This window comes from Sminthopsis crassicaudata, chromosome 1 (genome assembly GCF_048593235.1).
Source record: "Sminthopsis crassicaudata isolate SCR6 chromosome 1, ASM4859323v1, whole genome shotgun sequence".
NCBI lineage: Eukaryota > Metazoa > Chordata > Mammalia > Dasyuromorphia > Dasyuridae > Sminthopsis > Sminthopsis crassicaudata.
Window position 1 is genome coordinate 246019705 of NC_133617.1, and position 24680 is coordinate 246044384.

The 24680-nt window shown below is 31.1% G+C and overlaps 1 protein-coding gene across 2 annotated transcripts in view; it reads right to left on the reverse strand.

Moving 5' to 3' along the window:
• The window catches only part of DSC1 (desmocollin 1), a 36928-nt gene that overhangs the window by 11331 nt on the left and 917 nt on the right, over positions 1-24680 (reverse strand). For both annotated transcript variants that reach the window (XM_074277121.1, XM_074277131.1), the window contains exons 2-11: positions 22429-22513; positions 19762-19964; positions 18356-18475; positions 17246-17401; positions 14667-14808; positions 8286-8449; positions 6652-6786; positions 4465-4650; positions 3404-3663; positions 3127-3269 (exon numbers count right to left, since the gene is read on the reverse strand). In XM_074277121.1, coding sequence (XP_074133222.1) covers positions 3127-3269; positions 3404-3663; positions 4465-4650; positions 6652-6786; positions 8286-8449; positions 14667-14808; positions 17246-17401; positions 18356-18475; positions 19762-19964; positions 22429-22513 — 1594 coding nt within the window. The remainder of the gene's footprint in view (positions 1-3126; positions 3270-3403; positions 3664-4464; positions 4651-6651; positions 6787-8285; positions 8450-14666; positions 14809-17245; positions 17402-18355; positions 18476-19761; positions 19965-22428; positions 22514-24680) is intronic.

The window sequence follows — 24680 nt, forward strand, 5'->3', positions numbered from 1 at the left end:
CATAACCTAAGTTTTATAATATTTAGCTTTCTTATGAATTTTTCTGTCCTTCCTTTTAATATGCTTTTCTTTATGCTAATATATATTACTGAGATGATAAAGTACAAGATATGAATACAAGTGTATGTGAATGTGCTTTAGATAAAAATTATGGAGCAGACTGAATACGCTTATTTTGTTGCAGAGAAATCAAAAGTAAAATATTGATGTTAAAATTTTCCATTTATATTCAAGTCTTTAAAACTATATTGAATCTGATTCAGTGAAATTGCTCAAAGATGCAATTCAGATTTTTTAATACTTTAGAAGGAAATACATTTTAAACTATATTAAATTAAATTTTTTGTATATTCATATCATAGTGTATCTGTGCTACTTTTTAAAGTCAAATTCATTATATAAACAGGGATCCCAGAAAGATATTTGCCAATACACCCTATTGTAGTCCCTGCTTTTGAATATAGTGTTTAAAAATATTTGTTAAAATGAATTAACTCAGGAATTTTCTCTCCCTATCTTACTTCACAGGATGCAGGAGCTAAAGAAGAATTACAGTTTGTTCCAATACATATAAGATTATTACAAGGCAGTAAGAACCCCTAGAAAGGCAATCATAGCAGACTTATATCCACTCCATAATGTTATCTGTACAAAAAAAGTACATATATACATATATATATATATATATATATATATATATATATATATATATATATATATATATATATTCAAGTACATATTCAAAATGAATACAAAAGAGTAGTGAATTGCTAGAATTTTGTACTGTCATACTGGAACTAGGTGAGTTGTTTATGGGCAACAAAAGCTAAATTCAACCAAGAGGGATTGTTCTTTTCATTTGAGGGGTCAGGAGGGTAAGAGGAAAATCAAAAAAGGGATAGGATTCAGGGTATATGTCATGCTCATATGCAATGCTCAAATGAAAGGCAATGATGATAAGACATCATCAAAAAATGAAAAAGAGAGAAGATAGGCTTATGTAGCTCTATTTTAACTTCTGTTTTGCAAGAAGAATAATTTTCAGGCTGAGAATTGTAGTACGAAAATGGTTTTAACATCAAATCCAAAATAGGTAAGGAGGTAATGAGAGCACCTAACTATCTTAATGAAGTCATCAGGTCCACATGAGTACATCCCAAAGATATAAAAGAATTGACATGTAGTAGTAGTAGTAGTAGTAGTAGTAGTAGTAGTAGTAGTAGTAGTAGTAGTAGTAGTAGTAGCAGTAGCAGTAGCAGCAGCAGTACGACTAGGACTAGGACTAGTAGTACTAGTAGTAAGAAGAAGAGGAGGAAAAAGAGGAGGAGAAGGAATAGTAGAAGTAGGAGTAGCAGCAGCAGCAGCAGCAGCAGCAACAACAACAGCTGATACTTATATAACACTTCAAAATAGACATATTTCTTGCCAAACCACTTTCTGTGATCTTTGAAAAACAAAGGAGAAGAGTAAGAGGTATTTCAGAGCTGCAGAAAGGTAAAAGAAAGATTGTCAGAAAACCAAAGAACATGAAGTGTTCAAACTATCTAGGTAAAAAAAAAAAGTAAATTTTAAAATTTAATTCCTAGGAGAAAATATTCAAAATAAAAGAAAAAAATGCTCAAAATATTTATTAAAGAGAGAGTTTGTGAGACTTAGAAGTAATAAAAATCATAGCTTCTTCCAAAACAAGTCAGGGCAGATTAGCTTCATTTCCTTTTCTTACTGGGTTTTTGATGCATATAAATCAAGAGAATCTTTTAAATATGAACTCTTAGATTTCTGCAACGCATTTGACAAAATTTCTTTATTTTCAACTTTAGGACAAGATAGAAAGATATGGACTAGATTAAAATAGATGGATTTAATTTGAATGAACAATGAGTAGTGATTAATTAATAATCAAATGATATGTTGAAGAGTAATCTCTAGTGGAACATCCCAGAGATCTTATGAACATTTTTATAAATAACCAGGATTAAGCTATTAATAACATGCTTACAAATTTTGCATAGTATATAAGGCTGTGAGTCAAAGATAACATATTAAATAATAGCATTCAAAAATATTTTCTTGAACAAAAGTGGGCCAAATGAAAAACTAATTTTAAAAGGGATAAATATAAACCCTTACATTTGGATTCAAAAGATAAATTGTAAATTCAATGTATGTGGGAGAATTCATGGTAATATAACAAATTGCATTAAAAATAATCCTAGGGATTTTAGTAGACTATATTTCAAGGAGTCCACAGTTTGACATGGTGATCATTTCTTCCTTGATTCTACATTTAGGGTACTAGATTCAGTTTGAGTCAATTTGAGTCAAGTGAAAGGCAATGATGATAAGACATCAAAGAATGATAAAAGATAGAAGATAGGCTTATGTAGCTCTATTTTAACCTCTGTTTTACAAGAAGAATAATTTTCAGACTGAGAATGGTAGTAACAATATTGATAATCTTCCAAAGGAAGGAGGGGAGAATGATAAAGGAACTAGAGACTTTGGTATATAATTATCATTTGAAGTAATTGGGATGTATTCTAAGGCTTAGAAAAAAGAAAATAATTACCTTCAAATACTTGAAGGTAATGTTAAATAATAATAATAGCTCACAGATTTTATAAAGCTTTAAGATTTAGAGAACATTATTCTCACAACAATGACATGAGATTTGTTGAAAAGTATTATTATCCCAATTTTAAAGATAAGGAAATTGAATCTGAAAGAGATTGTCCTTTCCATTGATGTACAAATATAAAGTCTCAATACCAGGATTTATAGAAGTCTCCCTATCCCACATTCAGTGAATGTTCTTTCCTTTTATACCCTCACATTATGAGTTAATCATTCTATTTAGTTCCAGAGGGCAAAATTAATGATTGTAAAAAGGCAAATTTAGGCTCCCTTACAAGAAAATCTTCCTGAAAGTTAGAACTGTCCCAAAATGAAATCAGCTACCATAGGAAATAGTGGATTCCTCATCAGAATTGGTCTTTGAGTGAAAGATGGAAGAATACTTGCCAGGAATCTTGTAGAAAGGATTTCTATTTAGAAACCAATTGTAGAAGATAATTTCTTCCAATTCTGCAATTCTGAAACATTATATTTTTCATATACGGTACTCACCTCTATCTACTGCAAGCACTGTGACATTGTATTGGTCATTTTTTACAAATGGTGACTCTCTGTCCAGGATTTGAGTGGTTTTCAAATTCCCTGTCTTTTCATCAATTTGAAACCAATTAGCTTCATCTTTTAGCTTCTGATACCTAATTAGCAGATGTGAAATGAAAAATAATATATTCTAAGATTCATCATTATAGGAAATGCTTGTCCCCTTTCCCACATTCCCAATTAAACTACATATGAAATTAAAAATAAATGTGACTGAAACATTCCATACCTTAAGCCTTCACCACTGGAGGTGTCTGGGTCTTGTGCTTTGTATCCAAGGATTTCTTTCCCAACCCCCATACCATCTTTAGATTCTATAACTGTTGCAGGAGGCTGGCATTCAGGTCCCTCGTCACTATCTTTGACATTAACAATGACAGAAGCTGTGCAAGTCGTAATGCCTTTGGAGTTTGTTCCTTTAGAAAACTCGACTTCATTTACTACACCAACTTGTAAAATTACTTGGCGACTGCTTTCATAATCCAGTGGCTGTCCAATCAAAAATATCTTATTAGTCATAGAAAACAATCTTTACAGTAGATTTACTTGTTATTTGGACTATAATTTCTAGGCATAGTAAACAAAAAAAGGTAGGGAATACAGGGCTAGATCCAAAGATATGCTGAAAATAACTTAAGGTAACTGGAAACTAATTGGCCACTTTCAATAGACTTTCCCATACAAGCTTATGAAGTTTAGGCAAATGTTTTCTATGTTACTTCTTATTGTTTGGCTGATAAGTTTCAGCCTTCTTCCTTTTTAAAAAATCTGCTCTTAATTACAAGTACAAATGCTAAAGAAGTAGTAGAATAATATAATTTGAATACTCATATTCCACATTATACTGCTTCCCCCATTTATTTAATGGAAAAGTCATAAATCACTAAGAAAACAAAACCCCATTAGGCTAAGGAGATCTAGTAATTCATTAAAGAACCACTGACACATTTTTAATTTTATTTTTGGCAAAAAGCAAAAATATTATAAAATACAACTCATACATTGAACTATTCAAGTGGTTCTGTTGGAAATTCTCTTCAAGTAAACAGAATTCAAATCTGCTCATTCTGTAGAATTTTTGTTACGAAAAAAGTCAGTATTATTTAACTACATGGGTGTTTCATACATATATATTGTGGGTATATATAGCTACATAGTGTGTATATATAAAGCAAATATATATAAACATGTATAATGTATATATAAATATAAATATATATATTATAATTTGAAATCATAATCTAGATATAGAATAGAGATAACAAAAATGCATTCTTGCATTTTATTTACCTTGACAACACACAAGATGCCTGCATTTGTATTAGGATCAGTAGTGATTTGGAATTGTTCCTTTTCATTTCCTTTTAGGATAATGTATTTAGCTCTTGAATGAGGAGTGTTGGGCAAATCCTTGTCATCTATGTCCATGCGCAGAATTTCTACATTGATTCTGTTTTCTTCTACCTCTGTCACATACTGAAAATATATATATATATATAATTTCATCATATACATGATTTCTAAGAGCAATATGCTGTTCACACACCTCCTGGCCTCAACAAAAGAATTAAGTCAGATTGACAAGTATTTATTAAGTACCAACTGTTAGGTTCAATAATTTATAAGTGCTGGAATACAAAAATAAAAAATAAAAACTGTTCTCCAGGGAACTGAAAAGCTAAGTTAGGAACAAGAGAGAGAGAAAACAACCAAATAACTATATAGTTATGATATACACAGGATAAATTGAAGATCATTTCAGAGATAAAGCACTAATATGAAGGAGGACTGGGTATGACATTTACAGAAGGTAGGTACTCAGCTGAGACTTGAAGGAATCCAGGAAATGGAAAAAGAGATGAGGAGAGAGAGATAAGGAGGGAGAGAATTCTGAGTATGGGAAACAAATAATGAAAATGTATGGAGTTGGGAGTTGGAGATAATATAAAACTGTAAAATTCTTATTTTTATTTTCATTTCATTTCTTTCTTTCTTTCTTTCTTTTTTTCTTTCTTTCTTTCTTTCTTTCTTTCTTTCTTTCTTTCTTTCTTTCTTTCTTTCTTTCTTTCTTTCATTTATTTGTTTATTTATTGCTGAGGCAATTTGGGTTAAGTGACTTGCCCAGGGTCACCTAGCAAGGAGGTGTTAAGTCTCTAAGGCCAGATTTGAATTGCAAAATTTTTAAATAAGAAAATATTTTCTTTAAAATATGTTAAGACAACATTACCTTGGGATTACTCATAACCAGCTAAAGTTAATTATCTCATTTTATTTTTAATTTCCATATTACCCATATTGCAAAAGAAAACATAAAACAAAACAAAATAATAATAATAATAAAGTTTTAAAAAAGTATGTTCACCAGTTTTCTCTCTCTAGGGGAGGTTAATATTTTTAATCATGAGTCCCTGGAATTGTTTTGTTTTTAATTGTTCTGTCTTACCTTTTATGCTGATCATTTCTCCTAACAGCAAAGACAAATGAAGTTAGCTTTACTTTGTTTCACTTATATTTTAATCCCTTCTCCTTCTCTCTCTCTCTCTTTCTCTGTGTGTATCTCTTTCTCCTTCTCTTTCTCTGTCTTGTGTGTGTGTGTGTGTGTGTGTGTGTGTGTGTGTGTGTGTGTGTGTGTATAGGTCTCTGTCTACACTAAATGAGATTTTGTGTATTTATGCATATTATTTAAATACATATACACGTACATATTTATATGCTTATAATATATAAATTGAATGTGTATATGTATATACATGTATATTGTGTCTGTGTGTCTGTATTCAGCTAGGGCTTGGAATTTAGGAGTAGAATTGAACTTAGAAATTCCACTTCCTAAACATTATCTTTTTTCCTTTCACATTTCTCAGTATTAAATTTGTTATTTGTCCTTATTTTGACTTTTGTTCTCTTGATTCCTTCCTTATTTTTGGTCTATTTTTCTCTATGTTCACCCTTGTTCATAGCCTTCTAAGTAGAGCCTTCTAAGCTTGTATTGGTCTGATCAACATAAAGTGACCCCAATATAGCAATGTCACTTTGGTCCTTTTTGAGAATGAAGGACAGCAATCACCCAACCAATCACTCAGTGATCTACTAGTTTAGTGATTCACAGTTACTATTATAGAATTCCTCCTTCCTTTTATTTTACACTATTCCAAACCTAGTAATCATGTGCCAGTAGCCTCATGAGTTTATTTATGGGAGAAGGCAAAAGTCCTTATGCTGAAGATAAAAGTTTCTCCAACGATAGTAGAAAGGCATAATTTTCTCCTTAATATTCTGGATCTTTTGACTTATTAATTTGAAATTAAGAGGATTATCATAATATTCCTATCAAAGTACTATTTTCTTTACCATATAAATTTTGCTACCATATGTAATATAAACACTAAAAGGTCATCCATAATGAATGTTCATGGTCTCACAAACCTATCAATTTCTGATATAGAGGATGGATATGTGGTACCTTGTGAAACTTACAGAAGCTTTTTTGAAAGTTGGAGCATTGTCATTTTCATCTTTAATTTCAATAGTCAGTATTGTTGTACTTGATAAACCAAAACTCTGGCCAGCCATATCTCGTGCTTCAACATGCAATGTATATTTAGGACATATCTGGGGGGAAAAAATATCAAAGTCTATAATGTTCCTCATTCCTGTAATACACAAAGCCTTAAAGTTAGCATTCACAATCTCTAGTGTAATTTGTAACATTTTAGGGACGAATAATAATAATAACTAGCAATAATGTATAACACATTAAGATTTTCAGAGCTCTTTCCACATATCTCATTTGATCCTCACATCTGGGAAAATACGTGATTATCCCCATCTTAGAGTAGAGAAAACTAAGGCTTACAGGTTAAGTGGCTTGCTTAGGATCATATAACTAAGTGAATGAGGCTCAATTTGAACTCAGGTCTTTCTGACTTAAGTCCAGCACTTTATTCATTGCATCATTTAACTATCTTACAAATATGATGGCCACATTAATCAAATGTAAGCATAACAATAAACTTGAAAATAATGTTTTAAAATCTATTTAGAAGGGCAAGACAAAACTCTCCTGGAGAAAGAGTTGGTTTACTTGCTAAAAGATATGATAAGAAAGAAGTTCCTAATTCTGATCTTAAGTGATTCTTGAAAAATTTTGGATGACAGTCAATTTGCTTCTCTTTCTTTGGAGCTTCCCAGTTCTTTGGAAATGTTTCAGTCTTGATTATACATTTTCATACAGAGAAATGGAGCAAATTGGCTATTTCCTTTATTTTTCCATTTAATTTAAGATTTCTTAAATTTTTGCTTGGCTATTTTCACATCTTGAATTTGTGTTTTGCTTCCTATTCTCATATCCTCTATTAAACAATTCTGTCTTATTTCTGACTTTTTAAGAAAAGATAAAGCAAGGAACCTAATCATGCTTGCCATTTCAATTTTACTTTCTGTCACACTTGTAAAAATTTTGATTTGCTAAAATTTGCATCAATTTTATAAGTAGGCTTTTCTCAAATTTGCCTTTCCCAAGTTTCTTTTTCAGTTTGAGCATAGAACCTACTTGATTTCACCTTTTGATTTTTTTTAATGTTATGGTTTTGCTTCATCTGCTTTTCTAACAACTTGACTTATTTGATGGGATAGTTTATATTCTATCTTCTAGAGATACTGATACAACATTGGTGCAACCTTTTATCTCCCCTTTGATATCTCTTCATCTTTTTTAAGTTGCTTGTCCATTGTAATGAGTTATTAATATATTAAGTGGACCAATATGAACTCATATAAACAGCAATTTTACAAATATAAATGTACCAATTTTGTGAATAATAATCAATTTCTACCATGGACTTTTTACTTTCATAAAGAGAAAATGAAAAATAAAGTGAGAGATCAAAAAGAAGAAATAATGATGCTTATGACAGTGATCTTCCTAAGTCTTCTATATCATTCCAAACTCTCTTGAAGCATACAGAAAGGACTTCAGAGAGCAGGCAACAAATCCAGATAGCCATCCCAGTTTTGTTGTTTATTACACACACACACACACACACACACACACACACACACACACACACACACACACACAGCATTACTCAGGAAAATGGAAAATAATTTACTTCTCTGTCTGGTGGGAATATGGTAGTGATCACACCCGTGTCTGGATGGATTGCAAAATGCTTTGGGTTTTCTGGAATCTGCTTTAAAATGGTATATTTCAAACGAGTATGTAGTGTATCAGGCTCATCCCTGTCTTTGGCCACTACTTGTCCCACTGAAGTACCTGTAGAGATAAATCAAATTTTCTTGGATAACTGAATGAGTGATGAAATTATTATTTTTGATACATATAAGGTTATAGATAATTCTTTTCAAAAGGTGAGAAATAGAATGGTTGAGGTTCATGTGATTATATTCTGAAAATTCTTGATTCTTTACAAAATTTTAAAATAAACTTTTATTAGAGGCATGCTTTAATTAACGTAGTTTGTTTCCAACTTAATCTACACATTTCCTATTCATTTGTAAGTGAAGTTCTCATTTACCTCCAAACAGAGAATTGATGAACTCTGAGTGCAAATTGAAGTATATTTTTGCAGTTTATTTTCCTTATCTTGTCTTTTTTTCCTTGTATGGCTAATATAGAAATATATTTTGCATAACCTCATATGGATAATTGATATCAGATTGCTTACCCTTTAAATACATAAGATGAAGGGAGAGAGAATTTATGGCTCAATTTTTTAAAATTAATCTTAAAATAAATAAATAAAGCACTTTAAAAAAAAGTGGATCTCATTTTTCCCAGTTTCTTGTCCTTTAACCAGATAATGCACTCTGACAAGTCATCACTATGCAGAAGGAAAAAAATGATTAGAATTAAGACTAAGTGATAGTACTCTTTTTGATGAAGGCAATGAAATCATATCTGTTCTTTTAAAAAAAATTTGGAATAACAACAGTATTAATTTATGCCAGCAGCAAAAATACAGATGTTATTACCTTAAAAGCATCATTAACATAAGACAACAATATTGGACCATTTTTAAGTGATCATAGACTACCTTGAGACTGTACTTTAAGAATTATTGATTATTTGATGCCCCATTTGTATCATTATTGAAAATAAATGCTTTATAAGATTAATAACCTTCATATTTCTCCTGTTAAAGATTATATTTGTGGTGTTCCACTTTGTCTCATTTATAATATGTATCCTTTTGAAAAGGAATTTTTGTGCTTATCCTCATAATATTTTATCTTTTAAGAATCTTAAGATGAATGATAAATTTCAGAAATATTTTGTTTGTTAATATGTTTATTATTTAATATTTATGTATTTTATATTATATATTAGCATTTTAAATACATAAGATATTCAAAAAGTATTTGTGCCTTTCAAATATTTTCTATCTTTTGGGTCTGTGATAACCACAATTTTCTCATTGGTGGTTTCTCTGATTTTTTGTAATACATAATTGCCCTTGCATTATAATTGTGGAAATATGTTTAGAAGAAGGGTTTGGGGGGAAAGGAGGGAGAAAAAATTTGGAATGGAAGGTTTTGCAACGGTGGATGTTAAAAACTATGCATATATTTTGAAAATAAAAAGCTTAAAAATACATATTTGTCCTGCATGTTGCATGAAATAATTGTACTGCTATAGAAGCTATTTTATTAAATCTTTACTATTTGGAATTTACCAATGTAAATAAATATTGCAGATCTCATAGCCATTTATTTTCTGTTCCTTTATTTCATAGGCTAACTGGGAGAAAAAACAGTACAGTGAAAAAAAAACAGAGATCAAGCCTGCAGTTAGAACTTGGATCAGAATCCTTCCTCTGTCAATTATTAGCTGTGTGATCATGGGAATATAATTTATGGTCTCTGAATTTCAGGTATTTCTCTTTAAAATGAAAATAATAGTAACTATTTCATAAGATTATTATGAGGATCAAATGAGATGATGTACATAAGACAAACTGAAAACCTTAAAGTATTGCCTTTTTTATATATGGGACATGAAATAAATCAGTAATTCCACAGAGTGGTAGCTTGTTTCAATGATGCTTTTAATATAAGCATATTTTTTGTTATTGACATAAATTAATATTCTTATTTCAGTTAACTAAAAAAATTAGTAACATCCCCTAACAAAATTTAGTGGAAAATTGTGTTCAGCGCAAAGAGGATATAAAAGGAGGATCGCTCTCCATTTTCATAATTGCTAACTTTTCTTAGATGCCCAGACTACTTTAAAATTAACTATTCAATTACTCTTGAGAAGTACAAGATCTAATAATAATAATAAAAATGATAATAATGTTAATAATAGCAATCATTTACATAATGCTTTAAGTTTCACATAGTATCCAATTTTATCCTTACATCAGTCTTGAGAGCTAGCCTCTATTAATGATTTCATTTTATGAAAGATAAAATTTACATGATGTTTTTGCCCAGAATCACACAGCTAGTAAGTGTCTGAAGCAAGTTTCAAACTCAAGTCTCCCTTATTAAAAGGTATTTTCCACCCAAATGACTCAAAAATTGCCAACCAACTATATTCCATAACCTGGACAATAGATATCATTCTGTTTTGTTTTTCTACTTTGTTTTTACTGTTTTTGGATTATCAAATATTTTTGAGTTGCTGTGGATTTTATCTAGGATTTCTTGAAGTAATTATGAGAGATTATGGCACAATCTGTGCAATTTTAGCCAAAATTGGGAGCTAACATCTCTTATCTGAAAGCTGTTCAAAATATATGTTATGATAATGATCACCTTTGCTGACTATATAGTTCACAGTTTTATACTTAATACTAACAGAGAATTATTGAACAAAACTCTCCTATGTTTACATCTTTCAAAGATCCAACCAATTTTAATACATACATAGGATACATGTTCTAAGAAGGGAAAATTTAAGGTATCTTTTTGTTCTACCAACTCAAATGCTTCTTTAGAATAAACAAATAAAAAATACATACTCAGGTCCTCCTAACCCCAAATCATTGATCTGGGAACCTCTATTCTATTCATCTATCAGTCAATTATGTAATCCTGAAGATGAATCACTATAGAAACTAATTGATAAAATCGTGCTTGTTTCTTAATTTACACAAACATACATATATCTATAATCAGAGACCGCCAAGATACTGGGGTTATATGAATATTTAATGGATGTGAGAAAGTAGATACAGGATGAGTAATTAATGATATCATTTGGTTATCATTTTGGAGGTAAGAGTATTGCCCATATTTTTTTTCCATTTCTTGTTCTCTTCTCTTTATGAAGGCTTAAATCTGTTTTCATAACTTTTTGGTTTTCAGTATTGGTTTCTTTATATGCATATTTTAAACTAATTGTTCATTCTATCTTTTTCATGCCATTTCTAATTCCTTTATATAGTAAATTGGTTTTCTGAGTATTCAAGTCTGAATGTGATTATTCTGCAGTCAAAAATAAATCACCATAAAATGCTGGGGAACTTATTTTATTTTAAATATATTTGTTTTCTTCTGGTATAAGCTAAAAATGCTTTTGGGAAGATTCATTTTAGTTGTGTCTCATACTAAATTTTATTTTTCCTTTCTACAGTTTTTCCCTATTTTATATTAGCAGTTTTCATATCATCTTCCATAAATGTACTCCAAATGAGCTAATACTTTAATTTGGTGCTTTCTCTTGCTTCCATGTGTCTTTCTTTTGTAAAAGGAATAAGTGATTGCTTTTTGGAATGGTTTCCCAGTAATCTTAGTCTATTCATTATGGTCCTTCCTTTACATTAATTAACTTTTTTTTAAAAAAGTTGATAACCAGGATGACTAGTTTCTTTAATTCATTTTCCATTTTTAATCAAAACTGTTTTTAAATATGTCAAAATGGAGCTGATATAATTTATACATATGCATGGGAGACAGCATAGGAGACCTGCCTTTCAAAGGCAAGGAAATAGAGTGTGTGTGTGAGAAACATTAAATGTACCTGGATCACAGTGCGTGTAGAGGAGAATAAAGTAAATAGACTAGGAAGGTAGGAAGGGGACAAGTAGTGAAAAGCTTTAGATGTCAAACTTTATATTTGGTCCTGGAGGTAATAAGGAATCATTGAAGTTTAGTGAGTAGGTAAATGACATCATTTGTCACATGCTTTAGAAAAAAATCAGTTTGGCAGCTGAATGAATGATAGATGAAATCTTAAGGAGAAAAGACTTGAGTGGGGAAAGACTCAAGGTAAGGAGTGAGGAAAACCTATAGGATGAGTAAGGCTAAGTAGTTGAAAGTGAAACTCAAGGATAATGGTAACCTCAACAATAATAGAAAAGTTCAAATGAGGGAAGTTATTTTGATGGAAGATAAACAAGTTCTGTATTGGACCTGTTGAGTGCCTATGAGTTTAAAATAGTCAGTTGGCAAAGTAAGTGGAGCTCAGAAGAGAGACTAAGTCTACATATAGATCTGGGAATGATGTACATAAAAATGACAATTAACCCCAGCATGGGATTCGATGAGATCAACAAATAAATTAGTGTAAAACAAAAAGAAAATAGTATCCAGGAAAGATCAATTCAATTCAACAAGAATGTATTAAGTACAGACTGTATGCCAGACAATGTGTTAAGCCTTAGTTTAGAAATACAGAAATGAAAATAGTCTGTGCTTAAGGAGTTTCCATTCTACTTAAGGAAAGAGATATAAACATAGCCATTGTAATTAAATGTAAAAATACATCAAATACATCATAATGAATTAGGAGAGACTTCTTATAGGAGATGGCACTTGATTTAAGCTTTGAAGGGAGTGAAGAGTAAGAAGAGGGAGAGCTGAAAAAGAGAGGAATCCAGGAAGAGATGACAGATTATATAAGGGTCTGAAAGTGGGAGATGGAATGTCAATGGGATTTTCATGTAGCATAGAGTGCCTTGCAACAGGTGATATGTAATCAACCACAAATATTAATTGCAGATATATTGTGAGGGACTTTAAATGCCCCAAAGATGGATTTCCCTTTTTTCAAAAGCCAATTAAAGATTATTCAGCATGAAAATAACATGGTCAAACTTGAACCATTACATTATAAATTCAAGACCTGTATAGAAGATGGAGGATAGAAGAGAGAGAATAGATACATAGACATAAGTAAGAGGCCATCATAATAGTCTAATCAAAAGATTAAAAATGTAAGGTAGGATTACAATTATTTCCTAAATGTTAATAACATTTTAGAATTTACAGAGCACTTTATATACATCATATCATTTAAACCCTAAGAAAAGTCCTATTAAGTGGGTACCATAGCTATTATTACTCAGAAGCTGAAGTTCAGAGAGGATTTGCCTATGGTAACACATCTAGTATCAGAGGTGGGAAATGAATTTAGGACTTCTTGTCTCCAAATCCAGCACTCCAGTCACTACCTGAGGTGTTTTTGTAGTTGTTTTGTATTTGTTTTTTTTTTTGAAAGGAGACACTATGTATCATAGGGACCAAAGTTAAAAGCCTTTTAAGTTTGGAAGAATCAACCAAAGCTTGTATTTTTCTGTCCATTCTTTCAGAATTTAGGGATAATATCTATACCACAATACATTAAAATATGACTGTTTTGGAAATAAGTAGTAATTAATTATTATAAATGTAACTTGGAAAAAATACTGCAAAATAGCTGTTAAATATAAGTGAGTCTATTGAACATGGGAAATGTTTGAAAATACACTTAATCCACATATTTTTTGTATCTTTTCCAAGATAAAAAGGGAATAATCAATTGTCATTCAACTAGTTCTGATCTACACAAAGTTCCATTCAATAAATATTTATTGAATAAATGAAAGGGGAAAATTATCATGCCTGTTTCTGGTTATTGTGACTGTTACTTCATTCACTCAGTATTAGCTCACATTTACTGTATTCCTTATTTTTAAAGATATTTATCTCTAGGGATATTAAGATTTTTTTAACTGACAATTTCTGCCATTAAAAATTCTATTTAACTAAAAAAGATGAAAAGAAAAAAAAACTTAGTATTTGAATTATTCATACATTTCCTGAATCTATCTCAAAACTATATCCATTCTTTTCTATAGGAAAATTCTCCTTTCCATTTCTTAAACTATATAATATCTCCTCTATATAAAGCCTGAGGTGATTTTTTCGTACTAAGAGAGTGTGTCAGAGTATACAAGAAGATCAAATGAGCTCAAATGGAATATCCTCTATTTTAAGACCTTTGGGTCAATTAAAACTGACCAATATAACTACATAATCTTAACAAAACATTGCAATCGTATTCTATTACTATCATTTAAATTTAGATATGATTTAATATTGAATATTAACTTTGTAGAAACAATGTAATAGTAGCAATTTTAAATTTAAAATATGACAATTATAACAAAACAAAAATTATAACAAAAATCAATTTTGAAAAAACTGTTAATGTGTTCAATTTAATAGTCACTACAATATTTTTGTTATAATTTTGTACTTACCCACTCTGCAATTTTCAAGCACATTAAAGGTAATCATATCTTCAAAATAGGGGGCATTATCGTTGTCATCTTCAACTATAATCATAAGTTGGAGTGGCGGATCTGTTGAATAACCATCTGGTGTTGTTGCATAACCAGTTATCTACAATATGGAAAGGAGCCCTCAGAAATTTCTTAATATAGTATATATCATAAAAAATCATGAATGAGAATTAAGAAAACAATAATTCCTTTTAATCATGGCATGATAATACAAAATATATAGTACCAAATGATTAATACTGTAACCAAGATGTATCCACATTGTCTCTTCAATTAATTCCTCTTTTTTCCTCCTTATCTATATGTCTTCTAAGTTTCATTTATGAGGGCTTTCTACCCTTTCCAAGTTTGCTTTTTCCATAGAATTTTAAATCAAAACATCCTACTTAACCTTTTAGGGAACTCATGCTGATTTATTATTCCTCTCACAAAACACTTAACTCCTGACTCTTTGCCATTTTCACTCATGGTCCATCCTACCAGAAATTCTCTCCCTGATCATCTCCAACTCTAATTTTTATTCCTTCCTTCAAGTCTCATCTGAAATCCCACTTGCTTCGAGAAACATTTCCCAATGCTCTTTAATGGTAGTGACTTCACTGTGAAATCATCACTAATTTATCCTTTTGCTTGTACATTTTCCACCATCACCCCTTTTAATTGTGACCACCTTGAAAACATGGCGGGTTTTTACATATCTTTGTATCCATAGCACATAGTAAGAATTAATAAATTTTTTTGAAATGATATTGAAATTTGTTCTCTAAAATTTAGTTGAGTCTATGTCTGGCTTTCCTCTCCATCACAAATTCTAAAATAAATATAATAAAATATTCCTCCAAGGTTATTATCATTTCAATCTCAGTAGCTATAGCTCTCTTTGGGGGCACAATCAGGTCTAGACTAGTCATTTTCTTTGTTGTTTCATCCTTATTTTGAAGGATGAAATTATTATGATGGCAAACTAATAAATTATTCTCCCTGAGCTTCTTTTGCTGAGCAACAACAGCTGTCTAGATAACAGATATTCTCCATCATTACTCCATCATGTCTCTGTGCCAAGGTTGTAATATTCTTCATATGTCATCTCTCTCTCTCTCTACACACACACAGCCCTTATGTTCAGGTAATCTGTAATTTTGCCATAGGACAATATTTCCGGTTTCTTCTTCCACTTATCTTGATCTCAGTAGGCTCCACTATGATTCTTCAAATGGTTCCTGAATTGTATCACATGAATATACTAATATGTATTGTTATTCTTCCACTACTTCCTTTCATCCTTTTGAATAAGATTTACCATTCTAGCATTATATTTGAGTTACAGGATGATTCCTGTCATTAAGTATTTTAATTAGGTTTTCTAATTTAGCTTGCTTTATGCATTTGTGTTAGGCTGTCTCAGCTGTGTATTTTATTACTGACTCCTTTTCTTTCCTTTAGTCATACTGAGCATCTTTACCTAACTAAATAGACCTTGGTGAATACATATAGATAATTTTCTCTTTCCAATTTTTTTCATTTACATCTCTTTAATTTTGTAAGAACCTAGCATATTCATTTTTTAAAAAATCAGTCCTTATTAGGTATATTCTATCTCTGGCCAAACTCATCGTTCCTATTTCAAATAGTTGTCCAAAATCTAATTCCTATTACCAGTGACCCTCTTTTTAAACAGATAATCATATCTCAAATTTGTTACTCTGTTCTGCCACTTGTTAAAGTCAACCACATTCTACAATGTCACACATATTTGCAAGGAAAACAGTTACTAGAATTTTTACTATTGGGTCTCTTCTTCCAATGACACACAATTAGGGGACTTTAATTGTTTATAGATAAATATTCAAACCCAATTAGAATTGCTTATATTTCTCCTGTGCTTTGTATCACCCTAAATATAAAAGTAGGAGAAGCAGAGGGATCATATCTAGCAGTTTATGGTTTGGTATTATATTGAAGCAAGATATGACTTAATGATATTTATGAAACTTTTTGGATATTTCTCATTCTATCCTCAGAAAAACGTTGTGATGAAAACTATGTGTTGTTTGCAGATCAGATAGTGTTATTAAACCATAACTTCTACTCTCTTCTTTTTATATGAAATGATTGAAATATCAAATCTATTTTAAAAAAGTTTATGACTGCTGCTAGAAACTCTTAACATGAACAAAAGAAATGAAATTATTCTGCTTAGTTTGTCTTTTGGAAATATTTCTTAGGATTTTTTACCAATTATAAGGCATCTTTTTGAATGTGTTTGAAAACTGATACAGATCTAGGCTCAAAGTTTCAAAAAGTGCTTAAATAATGATTACAAAACAGGAAAATGCTTACTCCCTTATTTTCTTCACCTACAATAATAAGCAACTTGATGATATTTTCCCACTAAATATATTTAAAGGAGTAAAACAAATATTTGACTTTTAGTAAAATATAATAAATAAAAGTCTTTATATGTTACTATTTCTAAATGTGAAGCACTGAAGTACTGAAACAGTAAATAATTCAGTGTAACCAATTCAAGATTGTACCTCAAAACTATCATATGTCTCACGGTCTACAGCACGTGTACAAAAGATATCCCCTGTGTCTCTATCAATGTAGAACAAATTGAAGGGCTCCTTGTCTATTCCAGGTCCACTTATTGAATAATAGATAGTGTAGTTTTGTGCAGAATCAGATTGGATCTAGAAAATTAACAAGAAAAAAAATAATTATATAAAACAAGGATCATAATACATACTAAATGTCCAAATATCTTGGAATTTGGGGCTTTTTCTGACCATACTCCTTTCTTCCCTGTTTAAGCTTTCTCACCCAGTTCCAATCTTTCCCAAACATAGTGTAGCTAAGAACCACAGAATAATTTTTAGAAACTTAAAGCTTCAAGAAGATACCTGTCAACATAATCTTATTTGCCTTCTGCACCTTATTTTATAATATAAACTCATGTCAAAGGGAATTTAAGTGTTTGCCCCAAGGTTACATATAAAAGGAGTAGAGCCCACTTTGAACTCTATCACCTGACTCCCAGGTTATTATTTCTTCCACTACCTCACAGTACTTTCCAGTTTTTCAAAACCCAGACAGAGTTGTCTGCCATGTACCAAGCTATCTATGTCTATATTCACTTCTTGAATCATTCATTCTTTTGAGGTTTATCTCACCAATTCTAGTCCCTATGCTAAGACAGATAATCATCAAGTTATCTTACAATCATTTTAAGATCACCTTAGAATCTACTGTACTACTGCCTCCTAAGATTTTCCAGGCTTTATCATCCTTCCCGCCTCTACACATCCCAGACCCTGGGGACTGCCATCTAATCTACTGATACAACTTTGGGTCTCCTGGACCTTACCACTCATTTCATCACTACACCCTTAGGATTTGCAGGCCTTTCTATCCAATCTACAGGATGAATTTTTTTATGTGTTTTCTCCCTCAAATAGAATATGAGCTCCTTGAGAAAGTAACTTGATTTTTTAAAAATTTGTGTCCCTCAATAAATATAGCATAATGCTAAGTAATAAGTATTTAATATCGATAATGTCTTTTTTCACTCCTTTTACAATAATATATTATATTTGTCATATTATATAATTCAGCTTCAAGTAAAATAAAACATTAAGAGCCTTTACCTGTTGAATTAGTTGTGGAAATGGACCTAATGAGTTTTCCATTATTGAACATGGAATTGGAGCCCATCTTCTTTTGGTTCTCTTAAGAGCTCTATCTTTTGCATGTCTTTTCATGGGTTTCTGAATCATGTAGGAGGCAAAAAAATCATAGATTATAAACATATAAAATAAAATTTCACAATTATAAATTCAGAGTGAAATTAAAGAGGCCATCACATAGCATAAAATAATCATATGTTTGAGTTGAGAAGAGATACATATTGTATTACATGCATATATGCACACAAATAGAGAAAAGCTCAAACTGAGACTTTCAATTTTTCCCCACTTCCTATTTCTGTACCTTTGCCCAAGTTCTTATGTCCATCCCCGATCTCACCCTGGGTCACCTCTGCACTTGATGAATCAGAAACTCATTTGGTCAGTCATAAAGAAAATTCTGTACAGCTGTGGGAAACCCACAAATTAAATGACTCATTGGGAGACAAAAAAAAACATTATAATTTGAAGTGGTACAGCACAGGTGTGTGTGTGTGTGTGTGTGTGTGTGTGTGTGTGTGTGTGTGTGTACATACACAAGGAGTTTTAAAAGTTTTAATGATTTAAAAGTATCCTAGGGTTTGAGGGATGCCCTGTATTAACATATACATACATATGCCAAAGCTTTTTACTATAGGAATGCTTTCCTTAATTCCAGAGGTGAATAACGTCCAGCCCTGAGGCTGAAATCGGTTGGTTTAACACTGTCAAGGCAACCAAAGGTGATGATGAGCTAAAAGCTAGCTATAACCCAACCTCTAACTGCTTGAATTTTTGATAATTTTGTATGACTTGTTGATATTATAAATATCTAAATGGCCCTAGGCAAAATAAAAGGTTCCCCACCCCTGCTTCACACACATATGTGTATACATATATACAAATATGTTCTGAAAAGTGTGTAATTTGAATTCTTACAAATTAAATCATGCAATGTGATATAGCTGAGAGAGTACAAACTTGAAATCAGGAAACCTGAGTTCAAATTTTGACTTACAAACTCACTAATTATTCAATCATAGGTAAATTACATTATTTCTTAGAGCCACAATTTCCACATTTTTAAAATAAAGGTAATGATTCTCAAATATTACCCTTCTGGGAATACAAAGAAAGCTTTCTGTAAAGCTTTAAAAGATTTTTTTTGTGTGTGTTGTATTTACATTATTGTATTTAAAATGAACTAGGTATACCACTTTAAAATTTTTTTATTGTAAATCCTTTTCATTTTATGCTTTAACTACTTAATTACTTTTTTGATAAATCAAAATATTCATATTTAACTTTCACCTAAACAGCAAAGTGTGGTATGTTTGTTTTAAATAGACAAAGTCAGCAGAAATGCTTCAAGTTTTTATCTATTGTACCTGCTTTTCTGGTGTTAACAATGCAATCTCTATCTTTTTTTGATTCTTTTTCTGAGAGTCTGAGAGCAATATAGCAAAGGTCCTTTTCTCAGACGACAACCCAATGTTCTTTGTTGTATACACTGAACCATCTTCCAGAACTCTGAAATCAGGATCACTGGAATGGATGAGGTCAGCCGATTTGAGACACTCCTCTAGATTAACTACATGGAAGAAATTTGACAGAGATTTGAAAGATGCAAACCGAAAGAGAACATGTTTTACAGGAATGACAACTTCTTGTTACAGCATGATAAGGATAGAGATGAACCTAATTATATTTGAGTTATAAGTGCCTCTTGAATTCAACTCAATTTCACTACTATTTACTAAATGCCTACTATCTACAAGACTCTGTGCTACAAGTCAAGAATATTAAGGAGAAGAAAGAAGGTCCTGCCAATAAGAAATTTATATTCTACTCAAGAAACATAATGTTACACAAGTAAATAAATACAAAGGTCATATACAGCAATTTCAATGAGAATACTAATAACTAGGCTAATGCCAGCAAAGATTAGGAAGTAATATCTTGTATTAATTTTGTGTCATAATTGCATGATAATTAAACCTACTATATAATTCACTTTAGCTATATTATCAAAAAATATGCTGCCAACAAATATTTAGCAGTCTTTTCCTTCTGGAGCCCAGGTTTTTGTTTTGTTTTGACTAATGGAGATGAATATAAGTACATAAAATATAGAATTATTTCTGACTTTAAAATCCGTTTCTAACTTGACAGATCACATTCTTCTACAATTGATATTAAGTTACTTGATGCTAAAGATCTATTCATAAAAATGTTGAATTTTTTTTAAAAATAGAATTTGGAGATTCTATAGGCAATATAATGAGCATTTATTAAATGGCACCTACTATGTGCAAAACTCTGTGTGAGGCTTACAAAAACAAAATTACCTCTCTCCCAAAAGAGCACATAATTTTTCTCCTTTCAACTTTTATTGACTATACTCATTAAATTGTATGTATCTTCTTTTTCAAGCAAAATCTCTTTCAGATATTCATTTGGATTCCAACCTTTCATACAAAAGATATTTTTCAAGTATTTACAAACTTTTTGCTTTCAATAAGATAATTTTCTTCCCATATGAGAAGTAAAAATATAGCTCCAGGTCTACAAAATGCTAAGTTTTCATAAAAGGAGTACCAATCTTCACTTTTTTCAAACAGAATTCATATTTGTACAATTTCATTTTTCTTATGAAAAATAGGGATTTATATGTATTTATGTCATTTATCCTTTGAATCTTAAAATCTATATTATACATTCATAGGATTACAGATTCATATTTCAAATGGGAAGAAACATCTAAAGTTTTCTAGTCCAATCTAATTTTACAAATAAAGAAATCAAGGCCCAGATAACTTGAAACTTGTCCAAGGTCACCCAACTAGGAAATCACAATCAAGATATGAACAGCCCAAATCTGCTAACTGGAGCTCCAGCTCTCTCTATAGTGCAAAACTCAAATGAAGTCAGTCCATTGTATAGCATTATTAAGAATTTGGGAGATATTTTTGGTAGCTTTAGCTCTATAGCAACTAGATTGGAAAGTCTGATTGAAAAAATGAGGAAAAGTTGATTATGCAAAAGTAAATGACATGCATTTCCTCAATAATATGACAAATGATAACTTTCCATAATATCATTAAGAAATCTGCAATGTATTCTTTTTAAAAGACTGAAAACTTTCTTGTAATATTCTTAATTGAGTCATTGCATATCACCTAATATGCTAAATCTATAGGACACCAAAATAAGTCTTTTATTATTAAAATAAGTAAAATTATATAATAATATGCTTATTTTGAGAGAATGCATATAAATGTGGACTGAATAAAGAATAGAGATCAATAAGGAGCTTAAAGGAGGTAAAATAGTAGAATTTTGGATTTGGAGTCAGAGGACCTGGGTTCAAATTATGGGTTTGCTATATATTTGTTCTATGATGTTGGGTAAACTAACTTTTCTGGGTCTCAGTTTCCTCATCTATAATTTCAAAGTTTGGATATCATGACTTCTGTATTCCCTTCCCATTATAAATTTATGATTCTATGAATTTAACTTCAAGATATGAGGTAGTTGTACCTCATAAACCAGTAGAAACATTGGTTATTGTGATAAGAACAATAGATCACCTGGCACAAAGGTGGATTTGGTTTTGTTGGTCTGTGAGTAAAATTTATTGTGGTTGTTGCAGTTTGGATTATTGTTATTTCCTATCAATATCTAGTGATTGAGAGAACCATAATTTAGGAATGTTGGAAGTAGATGAGCTCCTTGAGGGCAGGCACAATGTTTCATTTCTTTTTTTGCATATTTGGAGCTAACCTCAGTGAATTGCATATAAAAAGTATTTTAAAGATTTGCAGACCTGAATTAATTTGATCTGTTCCTACTTTTCTCTCATATGAAAAGAAAGGAAGCTTATTCTGGGATTTCAGATATCCCTAACCACTTCAACAAGACAGAAAGTTTGTCCATCGGTATAGGTCCAGTTTTACTGAGTGCAGTTACTACCTGGCTTTCAGTCCAGATCTTTAAAAAGCCTTAAGCAAAATGTAGAAAATTACAACTTTGGAGGACTTTGGACATTTTCTCACCTCTGCCTACAAGTGTGTCAGCGGGAAGATGAGAAGGGACTTTAAGAGCAACTTTCTTACAAGCATCACAAAAGAAACACAGGACCTACAAAGGAAAAAAAAAATCTGTTAAGGGGAATTACATGATTATTCTAGCATTTTTTCATGTTACTTGTATGTTGTAAGAAATGTTAATTTCTTACTACAATCACAGTTTGAGTTTTTAAGAATGAATTCCATTGGGGGCAGCTAGGTGGTGCAGTGGATAGAGCACCAGCCATGAAGTCAGGAAGCCCTGAGTTCAAATGTGACCTCAGACACTTAACACTTCCTAGCTGTGTTGAACCTGAGTCACTTAACCCCAAATGCCTCAGGGAAAAAAAAAAAAAAAAAAAAAAAAAAAAAAAAAGAATGAATTGTTTTGAAAGGCTTGGAAAACTGATCTTACCAATTTTTTAATTAAAAGGAAGGAGAATATTAGCTTTGAGAAAGCAAAATTCAATTTTCAATCATTCAATATTCATTTCTTAATTCCTTAATTCTTCATGCTTATAACCAAATAATTTGTTAAAATAATCACATCTTTCATCCTAATTTCTAGCATAGGATAAGTACTTAATCTGTTTCACTGGAGTTTAACAAAAAGGAGTTTTATTCTTATTCTGACCCCAAATTAAGGAGTTGAAAAGCAATGAATGAGAAGAATTCAAGAAATGAAGGGCTATTTTTTTATGATTTATTTAATGCAGTAACTACTAAAAGTCATTATAAAAAAAAAACTAAGGGGCTAATTATTATGTAGTTCTAATTTGGCCTTTTGTTGATTTGTTTTCCCTTGAAGACTACTTTATATGTATTATGTGCATGTTTCTGGGTGTGTGTTTGTGTATTCACTATTCTGCAAAGATCACTTTGCAATTTGTCATATAAAAATGTTCATAGCTAAGTTGGAATGTCAAAGAATAATGTGTTATTTTTCTTATAATTCTTCAGTGAAAAGACATTTCTTTGGGGTGATTCTTTTTGTCAAGTTAAAGATTCCTGTCAATTTTTACAGCAATTACTTTTTTCTTCTTGGAGCTAATTTTGATTAGAAGGAAAGAATAAAACCTCATGAACACATTAAACTACATTGAGATTTTGTGAAAACCCTCCAGTGAAGCTGAAATTACCCAAACCAGGAAGAAAGGGGGGGGGAGAGCCACATTTAGTATTTCTCCCATTATGGATATCTTTAAACACAGGATATATTTCCATCTATTTAAGTATTTAAGTCTTCTTTCCTCAAGTCAAGGAATAGTCTACAGTGATTTCTTAGCATTAATTTAGTCCTATGATTCTAAGAAATAGTATTCTAAACACATAATAATGTCATCCTGGTCTTGATTCTTAGATATATGGGAGAGGGAATCTATATAAATAATTTTTTAAGAAAATTGGCTAAATTCCAAGCATTTTATGTATTTATAAGTGTGCATAAATGGATGTTGCATTCATTCTCAATCTCTTACTCTTTTCTTTCTGCCTAGACATTCCTATAAAGCATTACAAAAAAAAATCAGTATGTACTATTAATGCCTACAAGTTTAAGCAGGAGCCAAGAAATATAGGGGAAGGGAGCAAGTGTCAGGTAGTGAAACAGGTGTGTCACAGATAAGAATCCTTGCATCCCTATACTGTATTGATGACAGTAAGGTAGAAAATAAAAGGGATATGGAAAGAGAATAAAAATAAAGACAAAATAGAGTATAGTCCTCTTGGAAGAGAATTCTCCAACACTTTTACTTGTTCTTGACATCACCCAAGCAGTCATGTTCCTGTTCAGAGGTCACTTTTAGGCCACCATTAGAGCTAAAGTGTCAACTGAATCATCCACAAGGGTAAAATTAATGTATTTGCAGGAAGACACTTTATCGAGCAAGTCCATTCCCCCATGCCTTGTGCTTTTTTTGGTGGATTAGTGATTATGAAAGAACAGCCCCATAAAAAATAAATAAAAAAAATAAAGGAAAGAATTCAATATAGTGGGAGAGAGATGCAGCACCTTTTAAAAAGAATGAGCACATATATACACAGAACAGGGGCTCTTAATCTTGGAACTCATAAACTTTAAAAACAGGGGCTCTTAATTTGGAACTCATAAACTTTAAAAACTAGAATCATAACTTTTTAATAATATAGTTTACTTCCTCCATATCTTGTGCATTTAAAAACATTATTCTTAAAAGGTGCCCACAGACTTCACAAGACTATCAAAGTCCATTATACAAAAA